The 25,834-nt window shown below is 40.3% G+C and overlaps 1 protein-coding gene across 2 annotated transcripts; it reads right to left on the bottom strand.

The window, feature by feature from the left end:
* Positions 1 to 2,595: 2,595 nt before the first annotated feature.
* PLIN2 (perilipin 2) lies at positions 2,596 to 19,398 on the bottom strand. Of its 2 annotated transcripts, XM_019750367.2 has the most exons (9): positions 19,194 to 19,398; positions 18,103 to 18,157; positions 17,824 to 18,019; positions 15,944 to 16,026; positions 14,843 to 15,128; positions 14,021 to 14,202; positions 13,064 to 13,198; positions 12,074 to 12,364; positions 2,596 to 2,990 (listed from the first exon to the last, which is right to left on the bottom strand). In XM_019750367.2, exons 2-9 carry the CDS (start codon positions 18,130 to 18,132, stop codon positions 2,811 to 2,813), a joined length of 1,383 nt encoding a protein of 460 aa, XP_019605926.1. In that variant the 5' UTR covers positions 18,133 to 18,157; positions 19,194 to 19,398; the 3' UTR covers positions 2,596 to 2,810. The 2 variants fall into 2 exon arrangements, with proteins under 2 accessions (XP_019605926.1, XP_019605929.1); XM_019750370.2 differs by lacking the exon at positions 2,596 to 2,990 and having other exon boundaries at positions 11,481 to 12,364.
* Between the last annotated feature and the right edge of the window lie 6,436 nt (positions 19,399 to 25,834).

The raw sequence follows: 25,834 nt of genomic DNA, 5'->3' as shown, positions 1-25,834 counted from the left end.
ATTAGATGGATATTGAGTAGTATTAATAAAGAATAGAAAGGCCAGAGAATAAGGTTCAGGAAGAGCAGGCCCATGTGGCACTCCACTCAAGATTTATATCCCAGGCAATCCAATTGCTTCTTTTAAATAGCTTACTGTATTATTACAGGTGAATGCCTGTGTAACTATCACCCAGAACAAGAAATTGTGGATGAACATGGGCACAAACCTAACTGAAAGTAACCTCAAAGGGTAATCTGATCAGAAAATCCTGACTGGGCAGGTCATGGTGGGTGGTCACACCTCAGGACTGTAACTTCCCTAAAGAAAGGTTACCTTTGCCTTAAGTAGGCCCTGGCCATTGTTTTTGTGCATCTAGGTTAACACACTTGCAGTGCCTCTTTTTCAGACTCCTTTGAAGCATAACCATGCTCATGAGAGCACATAATCTTAACTATCCTATAATCCAATTATAGAGATTTTTAGTCCCTTGTTTTCTCCCACCTTCATGTAATAATCTCCCTTGCATTCTCTCTTACATTCCAGATGTGTAAAAAAACCTGCAAAATTGTCATTCTCCCGAGGATTTGAGATCTTGCTTCCAAGCAATGTTATCAGCTTGGCTCAAATAAACTCATAAAAATTTTCTACAGATTTGGACATTTCTTATGTCTACAAAATAAAACTCCAGCCATCCCTCCTTTGCCAAAAAGTAACCATCATTGTCAGTTTTATAGTATTTGCTTCTTTACATTGTCTTGTAGTTTTACCACCCAAGTGTGCTCCCCTGCACACTGCAATTTAGTCTTGTCTTTTTTATATTTGTCTTGACTTTATTTTTTTTTGGGGGGGTCTTTCCTGGGTTGTTTATTTGTTTGTTTTTAATAATATAACTTAATATGCAAGTTTTCCTCAGTGCCTCCTCCTTTTTTTTTCCTTACAATTTAATTTACCCATTGAAGAAATGGGGCTATATAACCAGAATAGTTTCCCACAGTCTGCGTTTCACTGATTGCATCTTCATGGTACAGTTCAACATATTCCACTGTCCTCCAAATTTTTCAAGTTGGCACCTGGATCCAGAGGATTGATCAGACTCAGTTACGGTCCCTGTGGCAAGACTAGTTGATGGTTGGTGTTGGTGTATGCTCTTCATCAGGCAGAACATAACATCTTTGTTTATGCCATTGACAGGCATTAATTCTAAATACCAAGATCCATTTAATTCACTGGGAATTGCAAAATGTTGAAATTGTAATTTATCACTTGTGGTCTGATTGTTTGTGCCCATCTCCCAAATTCATATGTTAAAACCCTACTCTTCAATGTGATGGTATTAAAAGGTGGGACTTGTGGGAGGTAATTAGGATTAGATGAGGTTATAAGGGTGGAACCCTCATAAATGGGATTAGTGCCCTTATAAGAGTCACAAGAGAGCTCACTTTATCTCTCTGCTCTTTTCATCTTGTGAGGATACAAAGAGAGAAGTTGACTTTCTGCAACCTGGAAGGGGACTTTACCTAAAACCAACTGTGATGGCACCCTGATCTCAAACTTCTAGCCTCCAGAGCTGTGAGAAATAAACTTTTGTTGTTTAAACCACTCAATCTAAGGTAATTTGTTATAGCAATTCAAACTGACCAAGGTATCATTTAATTTTCATTGATTAGTGGGAGTACTTTTATGAGAGAAGTTTTCTTCATTTACTGTTTGTTTACTGGTAAAGATATAAGAAAGGATAAATTCTCCATTCTTTCCCTTTGTTTACCAGTTTTCAAGATAATGAACTGTTTTGCTATCACCCCCTGAAGGTGACCAATTATGTTGTTTACACATGTAATGATATATTTGGATATTGATTTTGGTTCACATTTGATGGGGTTCAATCTATTGAAATTATTATCCTTATTGAAGTTCAAATTGCCCATCTTTGGCTAATGGGAACCTTTTCAAATTGGTTTCCTTACTATCTGGAATAACAAGAAGTTTAAGGCTCATACTTTACATATCCTGCCTTAGACCTGGAATTAGCCATTTCTTCAAGAAGCCTTGATTTCTTCTAGTGGGTAAAGGTATTTCAAAACTACAATCTGGACACTAGGGATGCTTATTGCTACTGGGTTAAACTAATACTTAAGTAATGCTGCTCAGTGTCAGGCATTGCTCTAAGCTTTTCACAAATGTGAATTAATTGATTCTTCATGACAAACCTACTATTATCCTCATTTTACAGATAAGAGAATTGAGGGACAAAGAAATTAAGTAATTTATTTAAGGTCAAACAGCCAGTAGGTGGCAGAGCCAAGATTAGAACCCAGAGTCTAAGCCTTTACCCATCATGATATGCTTCCTCCCATTGACCTGTTTTCAGTCGTAGGCCCACCCCTAGGAAAGCAAAAAAACTTTGACCAACAGACCCACTGAGACCACTCCCTCCCCAAAGATACAAAGGTGCTGTTACCAGAAGAAGCAAAAATGAATCCTGAGAGGCCAAGAACAAACAAACAAACAAAAAAACCCAAAACACACACACACACACACACACACACAGAAATGTTCAATATATCATCAGTATTAAAACACACACACACACACACACACACACACACACACTGATTCAAGATTATACAGACCAACTTTTATTATAGGCATTTCACTGATTAAACTTTGAAGAATTATATAAAATGATGTATTGACACAGAACTGTGATCTCTTACAAATGTTTAGATCAAAATTTCATTTCAATTAAGATGAGTAACCAAAAAATAGACTAACCCCCAATAGATTAATCCTGAAAGCCATAGGAATTAACACATGAGCAAATACGAAGTTTATTGTAGAACAAATTGTGTATTCAGCCAAGGGAGTATTTTCTTGTTCAACATTTTGTCCTGAGAAGGCTCAGGGTTATTAGCATGTGAATGACCTGATCCATACTCTTCTTCCAAAGCTATAATATCTGGAATTTCATCAGTCTCAGATGTCAAGTCTATGGCAGTGAAATCAAATACCTGTAAAAGAAAAATCTTGGATATTAAAACAAATAATAATAAAGTAAGCTGTCAGTTCAGGTGGGCTCATGGAAACATTAATTACTGCATGTGGGTGAACCTTACTTTGTCCATAGTTGTGGTTTTTGACAAGGTATTAACAATCTTATTCCCCAAATTCACTCATATTGTAAAAGCACTAACAGAGCTTCTCTTTACAAGGAAACTAACTAATGGTGGACTTATTAAATGAAAGCTTTTATAAAATGCTGGATACAAAGCATTTCTGGTTATTCATCTCTCAATCTATTATTCTCTTAAAAACAATAATGCTCTACTTTTCCATAAGACTGACTTCCAATAATATAGACTGTTTGGGAAATGTCTGGAACTGAGGAAGCAAAAGGTCTTTTAATAGTTGAAATAGCCATCACAAAGTCCTAGCTCTTCTAAAAGCCTAGGAAAGGCTTTTAGGGATAAGAATTTCAATTAACTCTTACTTTACATACAATTTTGATAAGCTAAGTAATGTTTCTTGGCCAAAATCAGATTAGAAGCAGAAAATTAGTAAGGTATAATGAATTACAAAAGACTGCAGTCTTGATAGCAGAGGGGGAATATTAGCTGATTACTTAACAGAGGCAAAACAACTAACTAAAAAATCCATGAAAAAACAGCGGGGGGGGCGGGGCAATGAGTAGTTATTGTTTAATGGGTGTGGAGTTTATTGCTTGGGATGACTGATAAAGTTCTGGAAATGGATAGTGGTGATGGCTGTACAACACTGCAAATGTACTTAATACCACTAAATTGCATACTTAAGAATGGCTAAAATGGTAAGCTTGATGCTATGTATATTTCACCACAATTTTTTAAATATTAAAAAAAGAAAATAGAGAAGAAGAGAGAATCTTGCTTTGGTCACTGGGACCCTTTGTCTGGCTGTTTGTAGTCCTTATTGCACTTTTCCCTAAGAACCAGGTGCTCAGAGGACTACTTGGTTTGAGGCAAACTTCCATTTGTTCCTAAGGCTTTCAGTTTGGGGAGATCAAACTGCATTCTAGGTATTCATGAATGTTCACTTTGCAAAGATGATATCTGACCTAACAGCCACAAAAGCTAGCAATATTTATACAAATAGATTCAGAGCATCAGCCAGGTAAGTCAACGATTGTAATTTTATCCTTTTTAGGTTAAAAGCATACCTTGCTTAGCTCTCTGTTCTGAACTATTTCTAGTAAATGTATATTTTAACATCCAATATCACTATTTTTAATAAATATAAAATAGAACAGGAAGCTAAAAAACAAGAAGATCTGAACAAAGGGATTTTCTGGGTCCAAAACAAGAAAGCAAGCTACAGTTTCCATATATCAAAGGCCTAGAATGCTAGAACAGAAAAAATACACACACCTTGACATCAGTAAGACATTGGATTAAATCCCTGCCCTGCCACTTATCTCTTTTCAACCTTTTTCCTCACCTCTCACGTAAGGAAAATACCTAACTGATTGAGTTGCAGGTGAAGAATAAAGGTTGTATAAGCCTAGCTTGTAAAAGGTACTCAAACAGTAGCTTTTATTCTCATTAGTTCCTTAAATACCACAACACACACACACACACACACACACACACACACCCCTTCAAAGTCGCCTACAGGCCAGGTAACCATTGGCCTGAAATAGAGTTGGTTGCAAAGGATGGAGAGCCCACATTCAGAAGGTTAGGAGAAAAGTTTCCATCACCACCACCACCATCACCCCTACCGCCAAAAACAGCACCTCTAGTCCATGAGATTATTTACGAGAGCCATATGAATAATTCATCTTCCGTATGTTCAGAATGATTCAGTGTCTAATTTGCATTAAATTCAAAGCCTACTTGGGGGCTGTGAAGGAAATAGGGGAGGGTGGGGCAGCTAGGAGGTAGCCGCAGTCTATCCAGTTCCCAAGGTGAGTTTAATTTAAAATGTAGTAGTTGTGCCTATCTTCGCGAGTTGTTTTAGAAATGTGGCAGAAGAGATATTATTTAACAGATATATAAAATAAATTCCTTTTTCACTGACGTGAACAAATACTGAAGGAGTATAGAAATCTCTTGCTGAGAATGCCCACCAGTAAGGGCCAAACTCAGAATCATTTGCTTAATAAGAAACTAATGATAATCATAGTCCCTCCCTGAAAAGGACAGGAAACCAGCAATACATTCTTTTCAAGAAAACCAAGCAACCATGCTATTGGTTTGGTGCAAAAGGAATTGCGGTTTAAAAGGTTAAAAATAATTGCAAACACCGCAATTACCTTTGCACCAACCTAATAAGATTCTCCGTACCTTTTGCAGGTTGTTCACCATACAACCACAGGGGGCATCTGTCCTGTCATAGACTTCATTATTTCACATATTTATTATGACAACTTTCCAGAAGGTGGCACTACACATGTTAAGGATAAGGTACCATTTTCTAATTTGCATAAAGGTAGGCTAGTGGTGACCTAGAGCCCTGAATAGGTGAGGCTATGACAGAAATAAAAAACACCATCTGTGGGAATTTAACTTGTTAGTAAACGTGACACAGAATCAGCACAATGATTTATTTTGAAATAGAGAGTAAGTATTCAAGAAATAATGAAGTGAAAAGAAAAACTAAAAATTTAGTTTGTTTGTATAAAAAGAATTCCAATGTATATTTGGCTATAAAAGGATCATGCAAGGGGTAATGAGTAGCTCTACCACCAAATACATAAGACTAACCCCATTGAGGGTTTGATTTTAGCAGAAATCTCTCACCGTCCATAATAGGTTGCATATGCAGCTTTATGATGTGCTTGAAAGTTAGAGGGTCAGTAGCAACTTGGTTCTGCTGTACTCTCTACCTTTTACTGAACAATTTGGTACAGTTTGAGGGAGTATACATCCCCTGCCCCACAGTAGGAACCCTCTTGTACCCCGATGCTTTGTCCTCGGCTAAGAAGTCAATGGAAGTGTTCAGAACTCACAGCCTAGGGAGCAGAGTAGCACTGATCACAACAAAATTAAAGTGATTCTTGGTATCCATCACACATCATTCAACTAGTCAGTGCTAACTTTTGTGTCTTTGATTCATTTCAGTAGATACATCAGGAGTAGGTGCCCTTAAAACAAGACATTTTATGGAGTTCACACCAAGGGTCTTGTTCGAAGAGAGGGGACTATAGATAACCCTAACCTATTTTTATTTCAGATTAAAATAATTTGATTCCTGTTCCCTTTGTTTCTCAAACAGTGTGGTCAGTGGATCCCTTGCAGTAGAATCACTAGGGACGATGTTTTTGAAGGGTGAGGGGAGGGGGGTGAGAGAGTGCTTTTAAAAAGTGCAGATGCCTAGAACTACCTCTAGACCTACTAATCAGATTCTCTGGGGGTGGAACCCACGAATCTTCATTTTATCAGTATCCCCAGTTAATAATCCCTGACATAGACAGAGAGGGCAGGTGAAGGCTCCCTGACAGGTAATGTGGTTTTATCCATGCTGAGAGCTCACTCGGGTCACATTATATAAGGGAGTCAATCTGATATATTAACTACCTCCTTAGCTGAGTTTTCCTTTGCTCAAACCTGAATAAACAATGAAAAAGTAAAAGTGCTTGATTTACACTATTCACCATCTAGTCTTATTAGTTTACAATTTAAGTAGTTGGCTAGACTCAAAAAGTCAGATAACAAGTGTTGGGGAGGGGAAGATAATGTAGAAATCAGTACCCTCATACCCTGCTGGTGGGAATGTAAATGGTGTAGCCACTTCAGAAAACAGTCTGGCAGTTCCTCAAACAATTGAACATAGAGTAAACCTATGACCCACTAGCAAATTCCACTCTTAGGTATATGACCAAGAGAAATGAAAACATTTTAAATGGTAACCATTTGTTCATCATTGATATTTACACAAAAGCACCATTTAATCTATTCATTACTTTTGTAAAATGTCAATAACACTCTACTACTTTCTTAAGTTCTAGAAGACATTAGACCTTCTTTCCCCTCACAAGAGATATCTATCATCTAAATATTCGGTTTTGCTTTGGTCAATAAAACTTAAAATCCAAATTGTGCCCTGCCATTCCTACACTTACTTAGGCTGAAATGTCATATTTTGCAGGTGAATTTTGTAATAAAGGTAGGGAATTTAAAAATGAGCAGCCTGTAATGAACAGACATCATCCCAAGACTGCACTATAATGCTTTACTGGTTGTAACTGGTATTTCTTTCCATTTATTTTTGTTTTTTTTCTTAGGGTAATTCTTTTATAACTATATTGATGTATAATTGGTATACAATACGCTGCACATATTAAAAGTAAAAAAGAAAAAATGAGCAGCCTGGGGTTATTAAAAGTGAGGGACAAATAGGGCCCTCCACTGGGACAATACTTGAATATTCATCAACACACTTCCTCTAAGACTAGAAGAGGCTCTGAAGGACAGTTCCTGCTTTTTACCTTCTGAGAAGGGCTGAGTTCATGCCTTATATTAGGGACTCAAATATTGAATTGAACCATTTTTAATGCAGCTACATATATACCATGTTTCCCCGAAAATAAGACCTAGCCAGACAATCAGCTCTAATCCATCTTTTGGAGTAAAAATCAGTATAAGACCCAGTCTTATTTTACTATAAGACCGGATATAATATAATATAATATAATATAATACAATATAATATAATACCAGGCCTTATATTGATTTTTGCTCCAAAAGACGCATTAGAGCTGATTAGGCCTAGGTCTTATTTTCCTGGAAACATGGTATAATGTAGCTACCTACATATCCACATTGTCTCTAACCAACTATATTTTTTTCAGTTATCCCAAAATGTACGTATTACGATATGGCTCCAATATCTTTTACATGGCTCTCTCAAGTAGCACTTTCATAAAACTAGTACCAAGCTAAAGAACCAAGAAGATACACTCTACATCAAGATAAGGATCCCCTATGAGATTCAAAGCCTCTCATTACATCCTATTTCTCTCTAATCTGCAGGCCGTTTAAGCAAATTAAGCATGGAGGAAGACTCCCAGGCAACTCTGTCCCACCTCCTCCAAACATTTGCCTTCCTGTCATTTCACTTAGTCATCTTACTGACGATCTTAACAATTAAAGATTATTGTATTAATCAGCAATCTCAGTCAAACTCAAAAGGCTGCCTGCCTTTCACCACTACACCAATTGAGGGTATGATTTTCCTATTCAGCGTTTTCCACCCAAGTACCTCTCCGCTGCCTCCCAGCTCAACCCCAGCTGGATGGTGATCAAGAAGGCTTCACCCCTCACCAACCCTAAAAATATGACCTGCCCCCCTGATCACTGGTTAGATTCCCACATGGGCCAGTGAGCTGCGCCCTCTACAGCTAAGATTGTGAACAACAGCTCTCTCTGGAGTTGGGTTGCAGTAAGCAACGGAGGTTTGGGTGAGCTCCTGTGGGCTGCGGAGTGCTGTCGCAGGCTGCAGCCGGCTGTCCCAGGCTGCTGGTGGCCAGTGAGTGGCCAGCAGCCATCGTGCGCAGCCAGCAGCTGGTGAGAGCTGCCGTGAGCGGCCGACCAACGACTAGGGACCAACTGCGCAAGACTCATAACACCAGCATGGGCCAGGGAGCTGGGTCCTACACAACTAGACTGAAGAACAACGGCTTGAAGTGGAGGCGGAAGAAAGGGGGAAAGAAAAATGACCTGGGCCTATCCCAGTGAGGGTCAGTTGACACAATTTCTTCCAGGAATTCAACTTCTAAAACATGGGGGAGTGGCATCAGAATCTCAAAAGGTAAGTAAGGGGAAAAGGAAAGACACCATAATAAAACATGTCTCTGGCCTAAGCTGACCTCAAGCTTAGAGACTTATTCTCCTCTCTGAACAGTTTGATTCTATTACTTCTCCAGTTGATGCTATTACTTCATCATTAAGATGAAGTTAAGTCTCTACAGGTTAGACTGGAAACTTAGATACTCAACAGTAGGATTATTCAGCTATCGTTTGCTTACCAAATGGTTACTGTGGTACCATTACAGGATATCTGTTGGGAAGGTCGATATCTATAGCATGAAGGTATTGCTCTTTGAGACATAAGCAATAAATACTTTCATTTACAGAGCAGGGACACCTCACAAACACCATCACCCATGCAGGCCTCAGTGCTGGGTTACTTGAGCTGGATCAGGACCGAGTCCCAGCTGTCCCTGTCCCCAGTTCATGAGCCCAGGGAGGTCAGGCTGGCAAGAGGCCCTCCTTTCCATCTCCTCATACCTGATAGATATATGCACAAATATCTATCCTGCTCCTTCTCCTTCCTTCCCTCATTAGACACCTCCATGAGCTAAATGATATTCTAAGAGATATCTCAAGCAAAACATTTTCTCCCCTTTTATTCGTTCTTCAATACCTATAATGTCTTATCAAAGTGGATATATTTTCATGGCTTCGTATTACTCACACCTGAACTAGCAAGTTAAACATACTACATATCACTGTCCCACAGATGGTATCCCCATTCTTTGAGTGCAAAATAGAAAGATTGCCCATCCTCAAACATTTCACATCCATCTGTGGAGACATCACTAATTTTATGTGACAGATGAGAAAACTGAGAGATTAATGGCTAGTATACCATGTTCCTTTGATTTTTTTCCCCTCAGAACCAGAAAGCCCATTTTATTACACGCAAAGGAAAAAACATCCTTGAACACTCAGGAACACCTGCCAGGCTTCCTACAGTCAAATGTTTAAAAACCTGCCATAGTTCGATACCGTTCTAGGCTTAGCTTTTGTTCCTCAAAAGAATTGTCCTCTGTGGGAAAAAGTCTGTTAAACTAAAACTGCCAGTTTACACAAAATTTAAGATGCAAGATCACCATGAATTTTAAGACATATTGACAATAGAACGAAATGCGTTTAGGCAGTCAAACTAGAGACACAAAGACAAAACCATCACCAGTGTGCATAGCTCATGGCAAAAAGCAACGGGTAGTGGTGGTATTCTAGACGCTGAGGGAGGTCTCCTTTACATTCTGTCTTGCTTATAAAGCTCTGAAACATGTCTCCTTTTCACAAGCAATTCAGTTGGCATTATGAAGGGGAACTCCTACCATGTTTCCCTGAAAATAGACCTAGCCGGACCATCAGCTCTAATTCGTGTTTTGGCGCAAAAATTAATATGACCCGGTCTTATTTTACTATATAAGACTGGGTATAATATATAACATAACACTGGGTCTTATATTAATTTTTGCTCCAAAAGACCCATTAGAGCTGATGATCCAGCTAGGTCTTATTTTCGGGGAAATACAGTATGAAGGGGAAACGCAAGTTTATGTTCAGGGTAAGAAAGCATGTGTACAGCTATACTATATGAATTTTTCAATCAATTAGAATAAACCACAAAATACCAGCCTTGGAGTTTTGAGGCAGAGGGGCAGGACCTTGTCCAGTTTGGACCGAGAAATAAAAAAATTATTTAAAGGCTGTGGCTCTAGAAAATGCATCAATGGGGGCCGGCAGGCAAGTGAATACTATTGATAGTCTCCATTCCGGAAGCCTATAAATTGTGACAGTCCATCTTCCCAGAAATCAGAAGCTCCTTAACTTCTAGCATCTCAGTGAGTCCCTACCCTCCAATTCAACTCACCTGTTTACTGATTCCTGGAGATACCTCAAGGGGAAAATATTTAGTTCTATAACTTAGTTTTGATAAACTCATTCATATCAAAGGTGCATATAATGTACTGCTTCCTTGTTTTCATGGAGAGAAAGAGGTGAACCAGGGTTGAAAGAGACAAATTAGATTTAGACTTTGTTTCTGAAGGGCAACCTTGCTGTAGGGATAGACAGAAGCATGTAGTTCTACTTCATAGATTCTAAGATTTGTTTTTTTGAAAGTTTGACATCCTGCAGCTTTGTTATAAGGAGACTCATATTTCCTAAGTAACTGACCAACATTGAGGAGACTATTAATCTGAACACCCTAGGCAGGAGGTAAGAAGAATCTTTTTTACAGGGGATCCAGTCTTTTTACTTCTAATTATTCTCACACGATCTTCTAAAGATATCTCACCAATTACTAGTGACTTTCTCCCAAAGTCACAACACAGTAAGTTAAGTCCACCTGAGACCGAACACTGAGCAATCTCATTCCAGGGTTCACAGTTTAAATGGGCAAGAAATGCCTACTGCCTTTACCTGAGACTGATGCAAATGGTCATTCTTTTGCTTCCTTTCAGCTTTGATTCGTTTTCAGCAAGGCAGTCAACCATAAGGAGGTCCCCTCTCAGGTCCGGTAAATGGGCAAGTGAAGGCAACAACTGTCACCCAGTAAAACTTATATGCACATTAACTTTTAACTTGTTTAATTTTCCAATGTTCCAAATTTCCCTGCAAAATTTCTTAACAGGCCACTTGGAAGTCATGAATGTGTATTAATAACCCTGTCATACAAGCCAAGCAGCTCTATGAAAGCAACACACAAAGCACACGGAACACAGAGCATAGAACTGATCTATTCTGCAGTGAATTTTATTGAATTCATAGGCAGCATTCCTTTATGAAAAATAAAAAAAACTAAAGTTGTACAAGCATGCATGTGAGACAAACCTGTGAGGATGCCTGCTCAGACCCAATCGGAGACGACACCAGTTCATAACATAGCTCACACGAAGGTGTTTTTATTCAATACACACAGACAGCAACAGAGGCAAGAGAATGAGACCATAAATGCACTAGAACTTTTTTCAATTCTCGCTAGGCTCTGACCAGTCTATCATTTTCTTACCAGCCAGGTCAACAACAGAACTCACTCGTCTGCTAATGCCAAAAACTTTAAAGCTCTTAATCCAGTTGGAAATTACTACACTTAAGGACATCTTTTCTAGTGAGCTGCTTCTCCAATTCAGAGTTGTCAAGCAGGTTAATTTCAACATTAACAGAAGGTGTTAGTTGGCTGGCTGCACCATGCACTGGTGACAGAGACAGGTTTAATGTTTGTGCTCAGGTTGCGGGGACTCCTGGTTGGCAGTGTCCTTCTCTGCACCTTGGTCCTGAGTATTCTGAAGCTCAGTCAGCGGAGGATAAAAGGGACCTACCAGCCAGTTGAGGGGTGTGTTGTTAACAAGATAATCCATCACATCATCTAAAGACGACTTCATTTTCTGCAGCTGCCCCTTGCTGGAAGTGAGGACACTGTCCGACACTTCCTTAAAGGAGGCGGCATTGCGGAACACTGAGTAGATGTCTCCAGCCATCACAGCCAAGTGACTGGCCTGATCTTGGATGTTCTGCGGTAACCCTTCAACATTGGACAGGAGGGTAGAGCACGTGGTCTGGAGCTGCTGAGTCAGGTTGCGGGCAATAGCAAGAGTACGTGACTCGATGTGCTAAAAATAAAAAGTTTAAAATTAGCAGTGGATCCAACAATACTACGTAGTAATTAGTTCAATTACAGCACATGGGTTATGTGTCCATCACCTATGTGGTTTCTTTGACTTTTTAAAAATCTTCATAACCACCCTGAGTGTAGCAGTATTACTCACAGTTCATAGATATGCATACTATTAATAGCTTTTGGAACCCAATGAACCACTTTCTATGTCTAGAACATGCTATTTCTTCGGTCCGGAACATCAGTCCCCTTACTGTGCGTTCACCTAGTTTATGCTCCCATTTAGTCGCAGTTTAGCACTCTCCTCTTCTATGAAGTCATCTGACTCACCCATCCTCACTCCAAGACCAAGTTAGGTGCCTTCCCTATATAGTGTCAGAGCCCCTGTTTTTATGTTGTCAAAAAACACTATGACGGTAAAAATGCCTATATCCCGTTAGTCTGTACCCACTATGAGGGCAAGGCCCAGGTTTCTCATTTAGCTGTATCCTGTCAGCAGTAACATGCAGCTTGAGAGATAAAGTTACTGCGCAGTTTTTTGCTTTTCTGTCACATAACAAGCAACCTCTGTTCACAGTATTATTCAAACTTTTGCTAGAGAAGAGTATTCTAAGAGGAGTAACGGCAAAACTGCAAAGTCTGGTGAAACTTCTTCACCCACATGTAGTGGGTGACTCCGCCCGCGGTGTCTTACCTCAGCACAGTGAGATTCATCAGTGTCATCATAGCCGATACTTCTCTTCCACTCCACCCAGGAGACGTATAGCTTATCCTGAGCACCCTGAATTTTCTGGTTGGCACTATGCACATTCTCCCTGGCAAATTCAATCTATAACAGATTGAAGTAAAACAAACGAGTAAGTTAGTGAAGCACTCACGTTAGCCTATTTTCAGATGTATAATGTAAATCATGTAACTGAGAGTTTAAAGAGAGCAATCCGCTTATCATTGTTATTTATTATCAAGTAGTTGTAGTTCTTCACTGCCGCTAACTCTTAAAACACTGCTCTAAATTTACCTCCAATTCAGCACAGTTAAGGCAACTGAAATTTAATGTATATGTGTCAAATAGAAAAAAATATTACAAAAGAGAACGGAATTCAAACTTCCTCTTCTCTGTTGCCAGCCACTTACTTCCCTTTCCCAGAATAAACTGGCTTTGAATGGCAGTACAATACACACTGTTCTATATCTTGGCAATCTTTAACGGCTACACAATAGTCTTTTGTGAGGTTATCAATTTAATTAGTTCCTTATTAGGTTAACGTGCATTGTTTATAGTCTTTTGCAACTCTAAATATATATGTCTGTAGGATACATTTCTAAAAGTAAAGCTGCTCAAGGCACAGGTCTTTTTATACCTTTCCTAGAACCATCCCTTAAATCCTCCAGAAGCCCACAAGTAACCTCTTTCTCTACACCATTGCCAGAGCATCACACTTCGCCAATGTGACAGGACAAGAGAGGCATCTGTAATTTGACCCCTCACAGTAAGATTAACATCACTTCATATATTTCGGGTATTTCCTTCTCGGTGAGCTGGCTGTATACTGTTCACCCATTTTTCTAGTGGGTTGCTCGTAAGATAAAATCCTTGGATTTCATGATTACATTTACTCTTATCCCTCTAGATAAATGAATTTTTCCTCACCAGTTTAACAGTAGAATGGAGCTGAGAAATGGTCTCTTGGCTTTTTTGCTTAGCTTCTTGCACCCTGCTGAGAGCCTGCTGGTAGGCACGTGAGCGGAGCTTGGTAGACAGAGATCCCAGCCTGATATAATAACTTGGCTTCTGAACAGTATCAAATCCTTCAACTTTTTTTGCTTCTTTTTCTGAAGTTAGAAAAGACAAAAACCGTAAGGGATCACAGATATAAGTGACAAGGCCTGAAATCTAAGCTGGATCTTCATTTCGTCAATTCTACCCACCAACCTAGTAATTAGACACTCATTTTCCCGAGACAGCTCATGTGTGCTGCTAAGCTTGACTACCCAACACATACCACTGCATCTGACATGTTCATCTATATGTCTCTTCTCACTAAAGTGAGCTTCTTGGGCAACACAGCACCCAGCATAGAGCAGCCACTATTTAATGATTCTATAAGAGCAGCCCATTAAAGACGATCCATTTGGAGGAAACATTTCTCCAGGCTAATTTCTCCTAAAATTTCAAAACTTACCATGTACAATTCAGTGTGAAACTTAAGGTTGCTTTAAGAAAGAAAATGTACAGAGACAAAATACTAGTGGTTGGCTAATCTTTCGGAGATAATGGAGACAGCATATAGGCATGAAGGATCTTTCAGGGTGAGTGATGCTCTAAAACTGGATTGAGGTGATGGTTGCGTAACTGTACATTTAGGATGAAAAAGGTGAATTTTGGGGTACACAAAGTATATCTTTCAGTGAGGCTGTTTTGAAAGATTGCCTTAAGATGTAAAACGTTACTTCAAGATAAAAATCCACTTACCCAGTTCTTCGTCAGTGAGGGGGAGATACTGGTCTACCAGCAGCTCGGATGTGGTGAGCGCATTTTCTACTCCATTGCTCATCAACTGCACCATCCGACTCCCCAAAACTGTGTTAATGCTCCCATTGACCACGGACTTGGTCTTCTCCACACTGTCAGTCACCGCTCCTTTGGTCTTGTCCATCACCCCCGTGATTGTGTTGGCCACAGAATCCTTGGCACCGGTCACAGTCGTCGTCACAGCATCCTTCGCCCCAGTCACAGCACCTCTGGCATTGGCGACAACCTACAAATAGAAAAGCAGGTCACTTGGCTGGTGAGTAACCCCTGCACAAATACCTACTTACGGCCTTAACTAAGACAGCATAGTTGAAGAGTTAAAGAAGAAATCTGGCCCTTTCCCTGCCTAGCTTTAGGTCTGGGAGAGAGTTACTAAGAGTTGATGAGCCTCAGTTTCCTTCTTAGGTATATTTGCTCTACCTGCCACCACTCAAGGGTTGTTGGAGGAGCAGATGAGGTAAACAGATATAGGATTTGTCAAGGTTTTATTTTTTTAAAACAAGATGAACCTATAGAAAGGTACAAGGAGTACTCCAGAAAAAGAATGGCATTTTCCATGTTGACATGCTTATACTGAAAGCAGCTCATGAATGCCTACGAGCATAGACAGAGGTACCATACACACCTGGCTCCAAACACAGCCCCAGAAGGCCAACACATAGGCAGAAATGCCTATTCTCCATCCTACTGGATCTGCTCTCAGATACCCAGTGAGAAAAGGTTCTATATACCACCTCTGCATTATCCAGTACCACGTGGGAATCAATCATTTGTGAGAGCAATTTCTTCTGCAGAAGCAAAGCCACAAATTACAGAGATCAGACTAAAAGTACTCTAGTCCAAAGGTGGGTAGCTCATCTCTGCTTCTTAAACATAACCTGACAACAACTCAAGAAGGAGTAGCCATTACTTTCAAAAATACATCCAGGTTGAAGGAACAATTAAGTAGTTCCTGTTTATGGCATACACCACCTGTGCTAAACAGCTAGGACATGAAAATATGTGAGACGGAAAGTCTCAGCACTCTCATCCCAAGCTCACCTGGTTTGTTGGCTGATTCAGAATAGGCAGTTTCTCCTCGATCCTGTCTAGCCCCTTGCAGGCATAGGTATTGGCAACAGCAACTAAAGGAATTACAAATGGGGAAAATGTTAACGGTGTAGACATAGATTGAATACCTATTATGATACATTTAGTGTTATAAAAAACAGCAGGAACGTTGATCTTCACAATGTATTGCCTAGTCACTAGCTCAGACAGGAAGAGGGTTGGCAGGATGCAGGCAACTTTTTTCTACTGATAGGGAAATAAGGTGGGGGGAGCAGCAGGCAAAAGAAGAGATAAGCCAGGTAGGAAGCTGGTTGGGAAGATTCTTCCTCATTAACTGGTCCCTATAAAGTTGATGCCAAGAGAAGCCAAGCTTCACCTGAACCCTCGTTCAGGGAATAAGGTATCTTAAAAACTCTCAAAATTAGCACCTCCATGCTAGTTTAACCCCTACCTACACTTAATTCAGTAAGTGGCAATATGTTTTGCATTATCACCAGGAAATATATGCTAACAGAACCCTGGATCTCCCTAACATGGCCTACATTTTAGTCCAAGCTTCCTCCTAAGGATGATCACGCCAATCACTAGTCCCAAATTCACTTGGGAAGTAACAGAGCTGGAAAACTCTAAAGGTTTCTTATCCTCCAAAAAAGCTCATGATTTAACCATTGGGAGGATTTAAACTTTTATTCAAAAATGTTCATAATGTGAAGAAACGTCATAGACTGCTAGTGGGAATGTAAAATGATAAGCCACTTTTGAAAAGTCTGGCAGTTAAAAGCTTAAAAGTTATTACATGACCCAGCAATTCCACTCCTGGGTATATACCCAAAAGAACTGAGTATATCCACACAAAAACTTGTACACAAATATTCACAGTAGCATTCATTATTCATATTGGCAGGGGAAGTAAAAGCATCCATATGTCCATCAACTGATGAATGAATAAAATATGATCTATCCACACAATGTAGTATTATTCCACAATAAAAAGAAACAGAGTATTGATATGATGTTACAACATGGCTGAACCTTGAAAACATGCTAGGTTAAAGAAGCCAGTCACAAAAGAACACATATTCTACGATTCAGTTTATATTAAATGTCTAAAATAGGCAAACCTATAAAGACAAGTAGCTTAGTAGTTGGGGGGGGGCAGAGTAAGGAAAAGGGGAATGACTTTTAAGGGGCATAAGGTTTCTTTCTAGTTTTTTAAAAATTGTGGTAAAATATACATAAGCATCCCCATTTTAATTATTTTTAAGTGTGCAATTCAATGACATTAAGTTCATTCACAATGTTGTACAACTATCACCACTATCATTTTCAGAACTTTTTCATCATCCCAACAGAAACTGGTATGAGGTTCCGTTCCGGGGTGATAAAAATGTTCTAAAAATCGATTTTTGGTGATGCCTGCATGACTCTCTGAATATACTAAAATACCACTGAATAGTACATGTTAAGTGGGTGAATTGTATGGTGTGTTAATTATAGCTCAATTTTTTTTTTTTTTTGTAAGAAAAGCAGTCCGGTGTCTACTGCCTGCGCCCAAGGAAGTCAGTTATTTCAGTTTACCCACTGTCTTCCTCTTGTGATCTCAGATGCCAACATAAAAGCATCTTTGGGGAATTTTTTAGAAGTATCATGAACATCCGCCATTGCTATGAAGCAGATCTCCTGTAACAATGAAGGTCACCTGGCAGTTTCTAGACAAAGGTAGTATGTGCCGTAGGAAAAGCTAAGGATTCCCTGAAGTTGCCGCTGTGTGCTCAGGGCATTCCATTGGCATTCATGATCTTCAAAGCAGCTTCAGGCTCACTCCTCACTAGTCCCTTGGACTAAACCTTAAGGGGGAAATCAGAACTCACTTTGTGGCTCAAGCTTCTGGATGATGGGCAGAGCGCTCATCACAGCCACCGAGGTGATGGTCTTCACGCCCTTCTCTGCCATCTCACACACAGACTTCAAGTAGGGATACTGGTCCTTTGTACTGAAGTACGCTGAAGAGACCAGGTCATATGTGGAGCTCACCAAGGGTAAGTTGGCCACTCTAGTCACCACGCTCTGCAACCAAGGAAGGGGGAGGGTTAATGTCTCAACACATGGGGAGGGAAAGGAATCAAGAAATCACAATTTAAAATTCATACCGGTTGTGAATCAACTGCAACAGGTGCCATTTTTCTTCCTGGAGAAAGAAGAAATCTGCGGAAGAGAAATTTATTCAAGACTTTGGGATAAGACGCTCCCCAGATTCATTTCCCAACCCAAGCAAATCTCTAGAGGAAAAAAATCAAGATGAGGTGTCTTCTTCTGCACTGCTTCCCACCCTCAAGCTCTGAGCACTCTCCCCCTAAGCAAACACCTTCGGAGGCAAGGTTTCCAGAGCTCCTGTGTACATTTCCAATAGAAAAGAGGCTTTGTAGGGAAAAGCAAAGTTGTTGATATATTTGTCTTGTTTCTCCACTAGGAAACTAGGAATGCCTTTTGAAGCGGAATATCTGTTCACAAAAATGCTAAACAAGTTAAAATCCATGTTAAAACTGCACAGCGATTTCAAGCAGAAGACATCTTGGACAGTCAAGACTATCAACTTGGAGTACTTTAAGGGGAATTGATTCCTTCCTTGTCAAGAGTGAAACCAGTTTAGTGGTGACTAAGCACGGAGGAAAGAGGTGTTCTGAGGAATTGAGAAACATTTCACAACATTTTTAAATGTAAATTTAGTATCTCCAAAGACCCATGTACAGGCAAAACTGCCTAATGCTAAACAGCAGAGCTGGGAAGTTAAAAGAACCAGCACATCCCGCTGTCCACTACCTCCGGGCCAATCAGTTCACCCTCTGGCCACCAAGGGTCCCAATTCCACAAGAAATAAGAACCGCACTGAGGGCGGAAGTCAAGCGCCAGCATCGACTGTCCCACTGTCACTGCGTACCCCATAAAATTCTGCTTTAAGACTATGTCCTAACGCATTTCTTTTTAAATAATGTCCTTTCGGGACAAATGGAAAATGTTACCCGGCAACCAAGCCAAAAAGCTGCAAAGCTACTAGAGCAGCTAGAAGAAAAGACTCAAAGAACAAAAGCAAGGGTCGAAAGCGCAGGCCCAGGAAACCGCCCCTTCCCAGACAGGGCCCAGGGGCGGAGAGACTCCACGGACTAAAACCCCCGCCTTCCAGCCTAGACCCCCTCGGGGTACCCGGGCCAGCTCGCTGGTAACAGAGGGGGAGGACACCCACCGACCGACAGCACTCAAGAGGCGAGAATCCGAAGAGATGCGCTATCCCAGCTCCGGCGACACCAAGGGCGTTTCAAGAGTAGGGCCCCCGGACTCCCCGGCTATATATCCCGCGCTGCTCCGCCCCCCGCGCCTACGCAACATGTGACCGACACCTCGCGACCCAAACGCCCAGCTGCCAGTCTCGAGCATCGCATTCGGCAGCTTCCGGGCCCCTTCCCCCACACCGCCTTCCCCCGCCCCCGCACCGGAGCCCCGCCCCCCAGGAGTGGGGGCCCTTTGTTTGGATGAAGGGGTCGGGGTGCTCTGCCTGATTTCGGGGTCCTAGAGGGCCCGTGGCAAAAATGCGGCCTGCATCCGGGTTAGCTCTAGGGCTTTTGCAAAGGAAAAGTGGAGCAGTCGCGCGTACCAATTAACACTAACCTGATTACCATCGTTCTCAAAATAGAACTTTTTAAAAATGGAAACAGATTCTAGATTTATTTTTAGCAAACTAATAACTTTTAGTTTTGTAAAATTCTAACCGACGGATCTATAGAGATTTGTTTCACGGCTCTTTTGACTTTAAAGTCAATTCCTCATACATATTTCTAATTTAAAGTTGAATCGATTTACCAAAAGGGCTTTGAATACCCTTGGTTGGTCCCCTTAATTTTTTTCTCCGAAAAACAAACCCAAATCACTCCCGGCTGACAGCTGCCTATGCTTATTTTGCAAAGTGGCCTTTTTTTTTTTTAAGTTGTGGGCTACGCATTTTATTTTTTAAAATAAACTTAAATCATCAACATCTGAGTCCGAGTTTTTCTTGTGTAACATTCGGAACTTCAACCTCATTATTTAAGCAAATACTTTGTGCAAACGCCCCGGGCGGGGTAGGTGTTCAGTAAACTTCTCCCCGAGGGAGTGGCGGGGAATCTCCGGGTGGCTTAGCCACCGGCCTCGGCCCCCGGATCTCTCTCTCCCGGGAAGGTAAACTAGAGTGGATGGTGGGGCGGTAGGAAGGGGAGCTAGTGCTCGGAGCAGCTGCCAGCTCCTTCGCCTCCAAAAAGCAGAGCGAGGGGAGACGGCGCTGGCGCGGGAGCTGGAAGACTGGCTTTGTTTGCCAAGCTACGGAGTTTGAATTGTGGAAAGCCCCCCAAAACCTTCACCTCAAATACTTAACTAATGGTGCATGGACATATGTACTGTTTATCATATTTAAAGTTCCAAACTGACCCATTAAAAATGAATTTCAAATACACGACTGAAGACATCTATAGGCCCTCAGTAAGGAAAAACAATTATGGCATTTCTACCCGCTCCCCCCATAACTCAAAATAAAATTCTAAACCATAAAATAAATGTTAGGAAGGCCATAAAAAGTTCTGTTTTTTTCCCCTATATTCAATGCTTTAAGCAATCAAAGTATTACTTGTTTTCTTTTTGGTGCTCTGGCTTTGTTGGTGCTCTCAGGAGAAGTTTGGTGTGCCGATCGTTCCTTAATTCATCACTGACACAGGAATGTACGGAATGTTGAGTAATGATGGTAGTTTTTTTACTTCTCTTTAATCTGACCTCTTAGTTTACAACAGAAAACTCTTGCCCTTTCACCTACAAACGTCCCCATCTTTTCCCTTTGCGTTTTAAATCTGAGTCAGTTGTCCTTTTTAGGAATGAGCAAGCTTCCTTTTGTTTTTCTATTACTTACCTCTTTGAAGAGGGCTCTAGGCACTAATCTTGGGGGCGAACTCTCCCAGCTCACAGAGAATAAAGCGCACCAAAGTCTGCACTTGCAATTCTCTCTCATCTTGGTGAGTCTGAGAAAGTGGAGCTGGTGGCAAAAGTAATACCCAAGTCCTCCGGGTGATTCTGATAGTCTCTAGGGAACCATTGTTTTACAGAAGCGTTTTTTCATAGTTTGGTATGGGAACTAGTGCATCAGATTCACCCAGCATGCTTGTTAAATAAACATCCTGCTTCCTACCCCCAGACTTTATAAATCAGGATCTACAGGGTGAGGCCCAGGAACCTGCATTTTAAACAATACCCCTTTCGAGTACCACCACCACTTTTTACTCTTCACAAAGCACTTTCACATATTCCTCAGATTTTAACCTCACAACAGCCTGGAAACTCAATGGAATGGGGATTGTTACTCCTATTTTAATAATGAAGAAACAGCCTCAGAGAAATTATGGGATTTCCCCACAGTGTTATGACTGATTAAGCCACAAGCTAGGCAAGACTAGATCCCAGGGGCATGACCTGGGCTAGTTACCTAATTTCTCTCTGCCTTAGTTTCCTCATCTGTCAAATGGAAATAATATTCCTTCATGGTCTAGGTAAAGGGTATGTGGGTGTTCATTGTAAAACTTCTTCAACTTTGGGGGGGGCTTAAAATATTTCAAAATAAAAGTTGAGGATATTATACAGCAATGAGAGAATGAACAGACCTTTAAGTAACTATATGCAATGTAATGTAACTGAAAGAAGCTGCATACAAATAATACTGTATAAAACAAACTAAACTCTACTGTCAGAAGTAAAAGTGGTAGTTGCTTTGGGGGGTGTGGAGGACTAGTGACTCGATGGGGCCCCAAACAACCATTTGGTTGCTGGTAATTTTCCCTGGGTGCTACTTACATGTGTGGCTCTTTTTGTGAAAATTCATTAAACTGTACACTTACATATAGTTTTTATATGTATGCTATACTTCTATTTAAAAAAAGCTTTTGAAAAGTTGAACAAAGAAAAAATAGTGGTGCTTACTTCATAAGATTTTTGTGAAGATTAAATGAATCAATACACTCAACCGTTAGAATAATGCCAGGTACATAGAAATGGTACCAGTAGCTATTGTTGTTTTCTGGACATACCCAGAGCCTTTTTGCCCAAGAGAGCCTTGCTGGGCATTGGACTAATGAGAGCTCAGCTCACAGGGGAAGTAAAACGGGTGCTAAGGGACCAAGAAATACCCCAGGCCCTGCCTAGTCTTCCTTCCAGGACTACAAAGTACAGGAGACCCTGTGGATAAAGACACATTCCCGGAAGGCAGTTTTTGGAGGCATTAACCCACTGCCTTCTCAGACCACCAATGCTCTGATAACAAACACTTATTCTATGACCCAAAAATAAATAATAAATAAATAAATAAATAAAGACACTGCCGAGAATTTGTAGCAATTCAACTTTCTTTGGGTATATTATTAATATAAAGTAATAGTGAAATAGCAAGAAAAAATCTGGCAGACGTTTCCTCTCCCAGAGGCAGAGTAAAGTCCTCCTTCCCCCCAACACACCCCCATCTTTACTTCCCTTCCCCACAAACACCATGTGTGTGCTCCAGCTATATTCACCTGCATCCACGTCTCCATACAGCTCTCTGTCCTCATCTCTCTCCCTCTTTGGACATACCTTCATTCCCCCTGTCTGTATCCCTGCCCATTGTAGGGAAGGAAGAAACTTTCCTCTGCCCTCAAGGTTCTTTCAGTTGGTCTAATAATCAAATAGACATGAGACAGATTAGCAAGAGAAAATAACCACATTTAATTACATGTATATGTATGGGAATCCTACACACATGAGCGAGTCAGAGAGCATACGTATGTGAAAGGTTCAGGGACAGAAAGTTAAAATGAGGTATACATGGCATTGAGATAAGGATGAGGTATGGTGACTTGGGGGCTTCAAAGTGTCATTGCAGAATGATAAGAGGAGCAGGTGTTTAGAAATTAGAAGTTTGCCTGCCCTACAAATAGGTCATAAAAAGTTATTTCTGGTGACATTCTTCTTATGGGCAAGGCCCCTAATTTAAATTCTTTAAGGGAGAGGTCAAAGTTTCTTGTGAGTCTATGACATTTGCTCAAAATAGTTCACATGCCAAAGTGACACATTTTGGCGAGGCCTGTTTTGAACCCCTATACCGTCTGGTAAATTTTCCTCAGTCTGTATGACTCAGATCTTCACTTCTGTGAGGTCTTTCAAGTCTTTAGGCCACAAACCAGTAAGTGGCAGAACTGGGCGTCAAACCAGGCACGTCTGACTCTAGAGTCTATGCCCTACATCATTACTTGGCATGTGCTCTTAGGTAATAAACACACTTGACTTCCGTAGGCCTAGTGTCTGTAAGATGAAGGAGTTATGTTATCTAGGGTTCCTTCCAGCTGTATTATCTTAATCCAAAAAAAAAAAAACAATAATACTTGACACTGTTTATAGCTTACAATGCGCTTCCTATAAACATTATCTCAAACCAGAGAGGTGCCTTTTCCTACTTCCTGGTCTTAAGACAGTCCCGTCCAAACACAGGGGAAATATTACTATGCTCATTTCTTCTTTTCACCTGAGCTTGAAATTAGATAAAGCTACTTTTCTCATGAACCAAAGACAGAGATAATGGATCACAAAGTAATGAGTCATGAGGCCAGATGATTTCTGTTTTGACCAGGTCAAACTCAGTGCAAACTTGTCACCAGCAGGAAGAATCTCTTGGATGACCCAATTGATCTACCTTCCAAATTTGACCCTCTGCCATTTTTCCTTTATTCCCCTCCAAATACCTAGGAGAGGAAAAGGCAATTCCTCTTTCACATGGACGTCATCTTGACTCAGTTTCCAAACAGACCACCCTTCTTCTGTCCAACTGAACTTCATATCTTTTAGCCTGCCATCACCCTTCCCTTCTCTATCTTCTATCTGAAGTAGGTAACTGAGGCAGAAGCCATCAAAAGATACATCACACAAAATTTCAGATCCATTTCTCATCTAATCTGTTTTTCCATTCATCTTGGAGCTAGTTATAGGTTTAAAATTTCGTAAACTGAAATTATCTTGGGCTTTCACGATTTCATGTATTTTCATTCTCTTTAAGTGAATGCAATTATTAAATGAATTCATAATATAGCTTCCTTTTTTAGTTATTTATATCTAATTTATTCTCCACCACACGCAAAGGACTTAAATTGCCTTAAAATTCATAGAATACAGTAAGAATAAATTTTAAATAAGAAAAATAAGGCCAGGAGAAATTAATATGAAGCTTACTGTTTCTATGTTGCCATCATCATATCAGGGAATTAATGTTCACAATAGGAGAAACTCAGTGATTCAACAAGGATGAAGAAACAGTTCCTAAAATAGTAATCTATTGTATACAGACAAGGTGCTGCACTAGAGCTTATCAATTACTACAAGGTATTTTGTACTTTCTTACTATAATGTAATACTATGGGGAAAAACATTGACTTCGAAATCAGAGTCCTAGCTTTTTTGTTTCCAGCGTTATTGAGATACGATAGCCATACTTGTATAACGTTGTGTAAGTTCAAGGTGTACAACATAGTGATTTTACGTATGTATATAATGAGGTTAGTTAATGGCATCTATCACCTTACATAGTTACAATTTTTATGTGTATTTGTGATGAGAACTTTTTAAATCTACTCTTAACAACTTTCAAATATAAAATATAGTCTTGTTAACTATAGTTACATTACGCCCCCAGAACTTATTTATCCTATAACTAGAAGTTTGGACAGAGTCCCAACTTTGAATCTATGCATACCATGGTAGTAATGATAATACCTACCTCAAAGGATTATTGTGCAGAAAAATAAGATATTGTATATAAGACCTCAAACATAGCACCATGCAAATAGTAGATTAGCAAATGTCATTCTCTTTCTCCTTTTAATTTTGCTTTGTTTGTGGAAAAATAAAGCTAACTAAATTCAGATCATCAGAGTTAATGGAATTTTAGAGCAGGAAGGAATCCTATTGATGGCCCCATCCAGTGGGTCTCTGTGTACATGACAATGGCCTGGGACACTTGTTAAAAATAGATTCTGGGGCCTCATCTCCAGAGATTCTAATTCACTTGGTTTAGGAAACGATCCAGAAATGTTTAAAAAGTAGCCCAAGACATTCTGATGCAGGTAAACCAAGAACTACATTTTAACAAACACTGCATTCACCAGACTCTTCTGAGGGAAAAAGCAGCTGAGTGATTCGCCCAAGGCACCACAGCTGGCAGAGCTGAAACCAGAATCTCAGATGTCTGACTCCATGGCCTTTCCACAGTGTATAAGAAAATACAACTCAACAAGAAATCGGTTTCTTAAGGAATTGCTCTTTAGGGGCGGCCAGATGGCTCAAAGGTTACAGTGTGAGCTCTTAACAGCAAGGTTGCCAGTTCAATTACCACATGGGATGGTGGCTGCAACTGGACTTGGAGTTGAGCTGTGCCCTCCACAACTAGATTGAAGGACAATGACTTGATGGGCTCTGGAAAAACACTGTTCCCCAATTTAAAAAAAAAAAAAAAGATTTTTTTTTTTTTAAAGAATTGCTCTTTATAACCTATACCTATTAATTTACATTCTAACTCAAGCTTACTGGCTAATTCCCAACCTCAAGGCCTAAGAACCCCAAGAACATAAGATTTGGGGGTTGCTCGAGCAGGACAGTTTGTTTTGCAAGATGAATGGCCTTTGTCCTGGGTAACCTAAGCAGCTCTGCCTGGAGGCCATAGTCCACTGTGTATCCAGGTCACTGACAATCAGGGCCTGACCATGGGAAAATCAAAGCGGGCAAAAATATTACCTGAGGGACCCTCACCTACTCTTTCAGCCCCTTTTCTCTTCCTTAGAGAACCCTCCTTTCCCT

The sequence above is a fragment of the Rhinolophus sinicus genome, linkage group LG04 (genome assembly GCF_036562045.2).
Source record: "Rhinolophus sinicus isolate RSC01 linkage group LG04, ASM3656204v1, whole genome shotgun sequence".
NCBI classification, from domain to species: Eukaryota; Metazoa; Chordata; class Mammalia; order Chiroptera; family Rhinolophidae; genus Rhinolophus; species Rhinolophus sinicus.
The sequence above is the reverse complement of the archived record's forward strand: the minus strand, read 5'-3'. Positions and strand labels throughout refer to the sequence as shown.

Coding starts and splice junctions, on each gene's coding strand:
- PLIN2 (XM_019750367.2), bottom strand. CDS start 18,132: ATGGCACCTGTTGCAGTTGATTCACAACCG. Junction 16,027..17,823: donor CCAGAAGCTTGAGCCACAAA/GTGAGTTCTGAT, acceptor TAATTCCTTTAG/TTGCTGTTGCCAATACCTAT. Junction 13,199..14,020: donor TCCATTCTACTGTTAAACTG/GTGAGGAAAAAT, acceptor AATCTGTTATAG/ATTGAATTTGCCAGGGAGAA.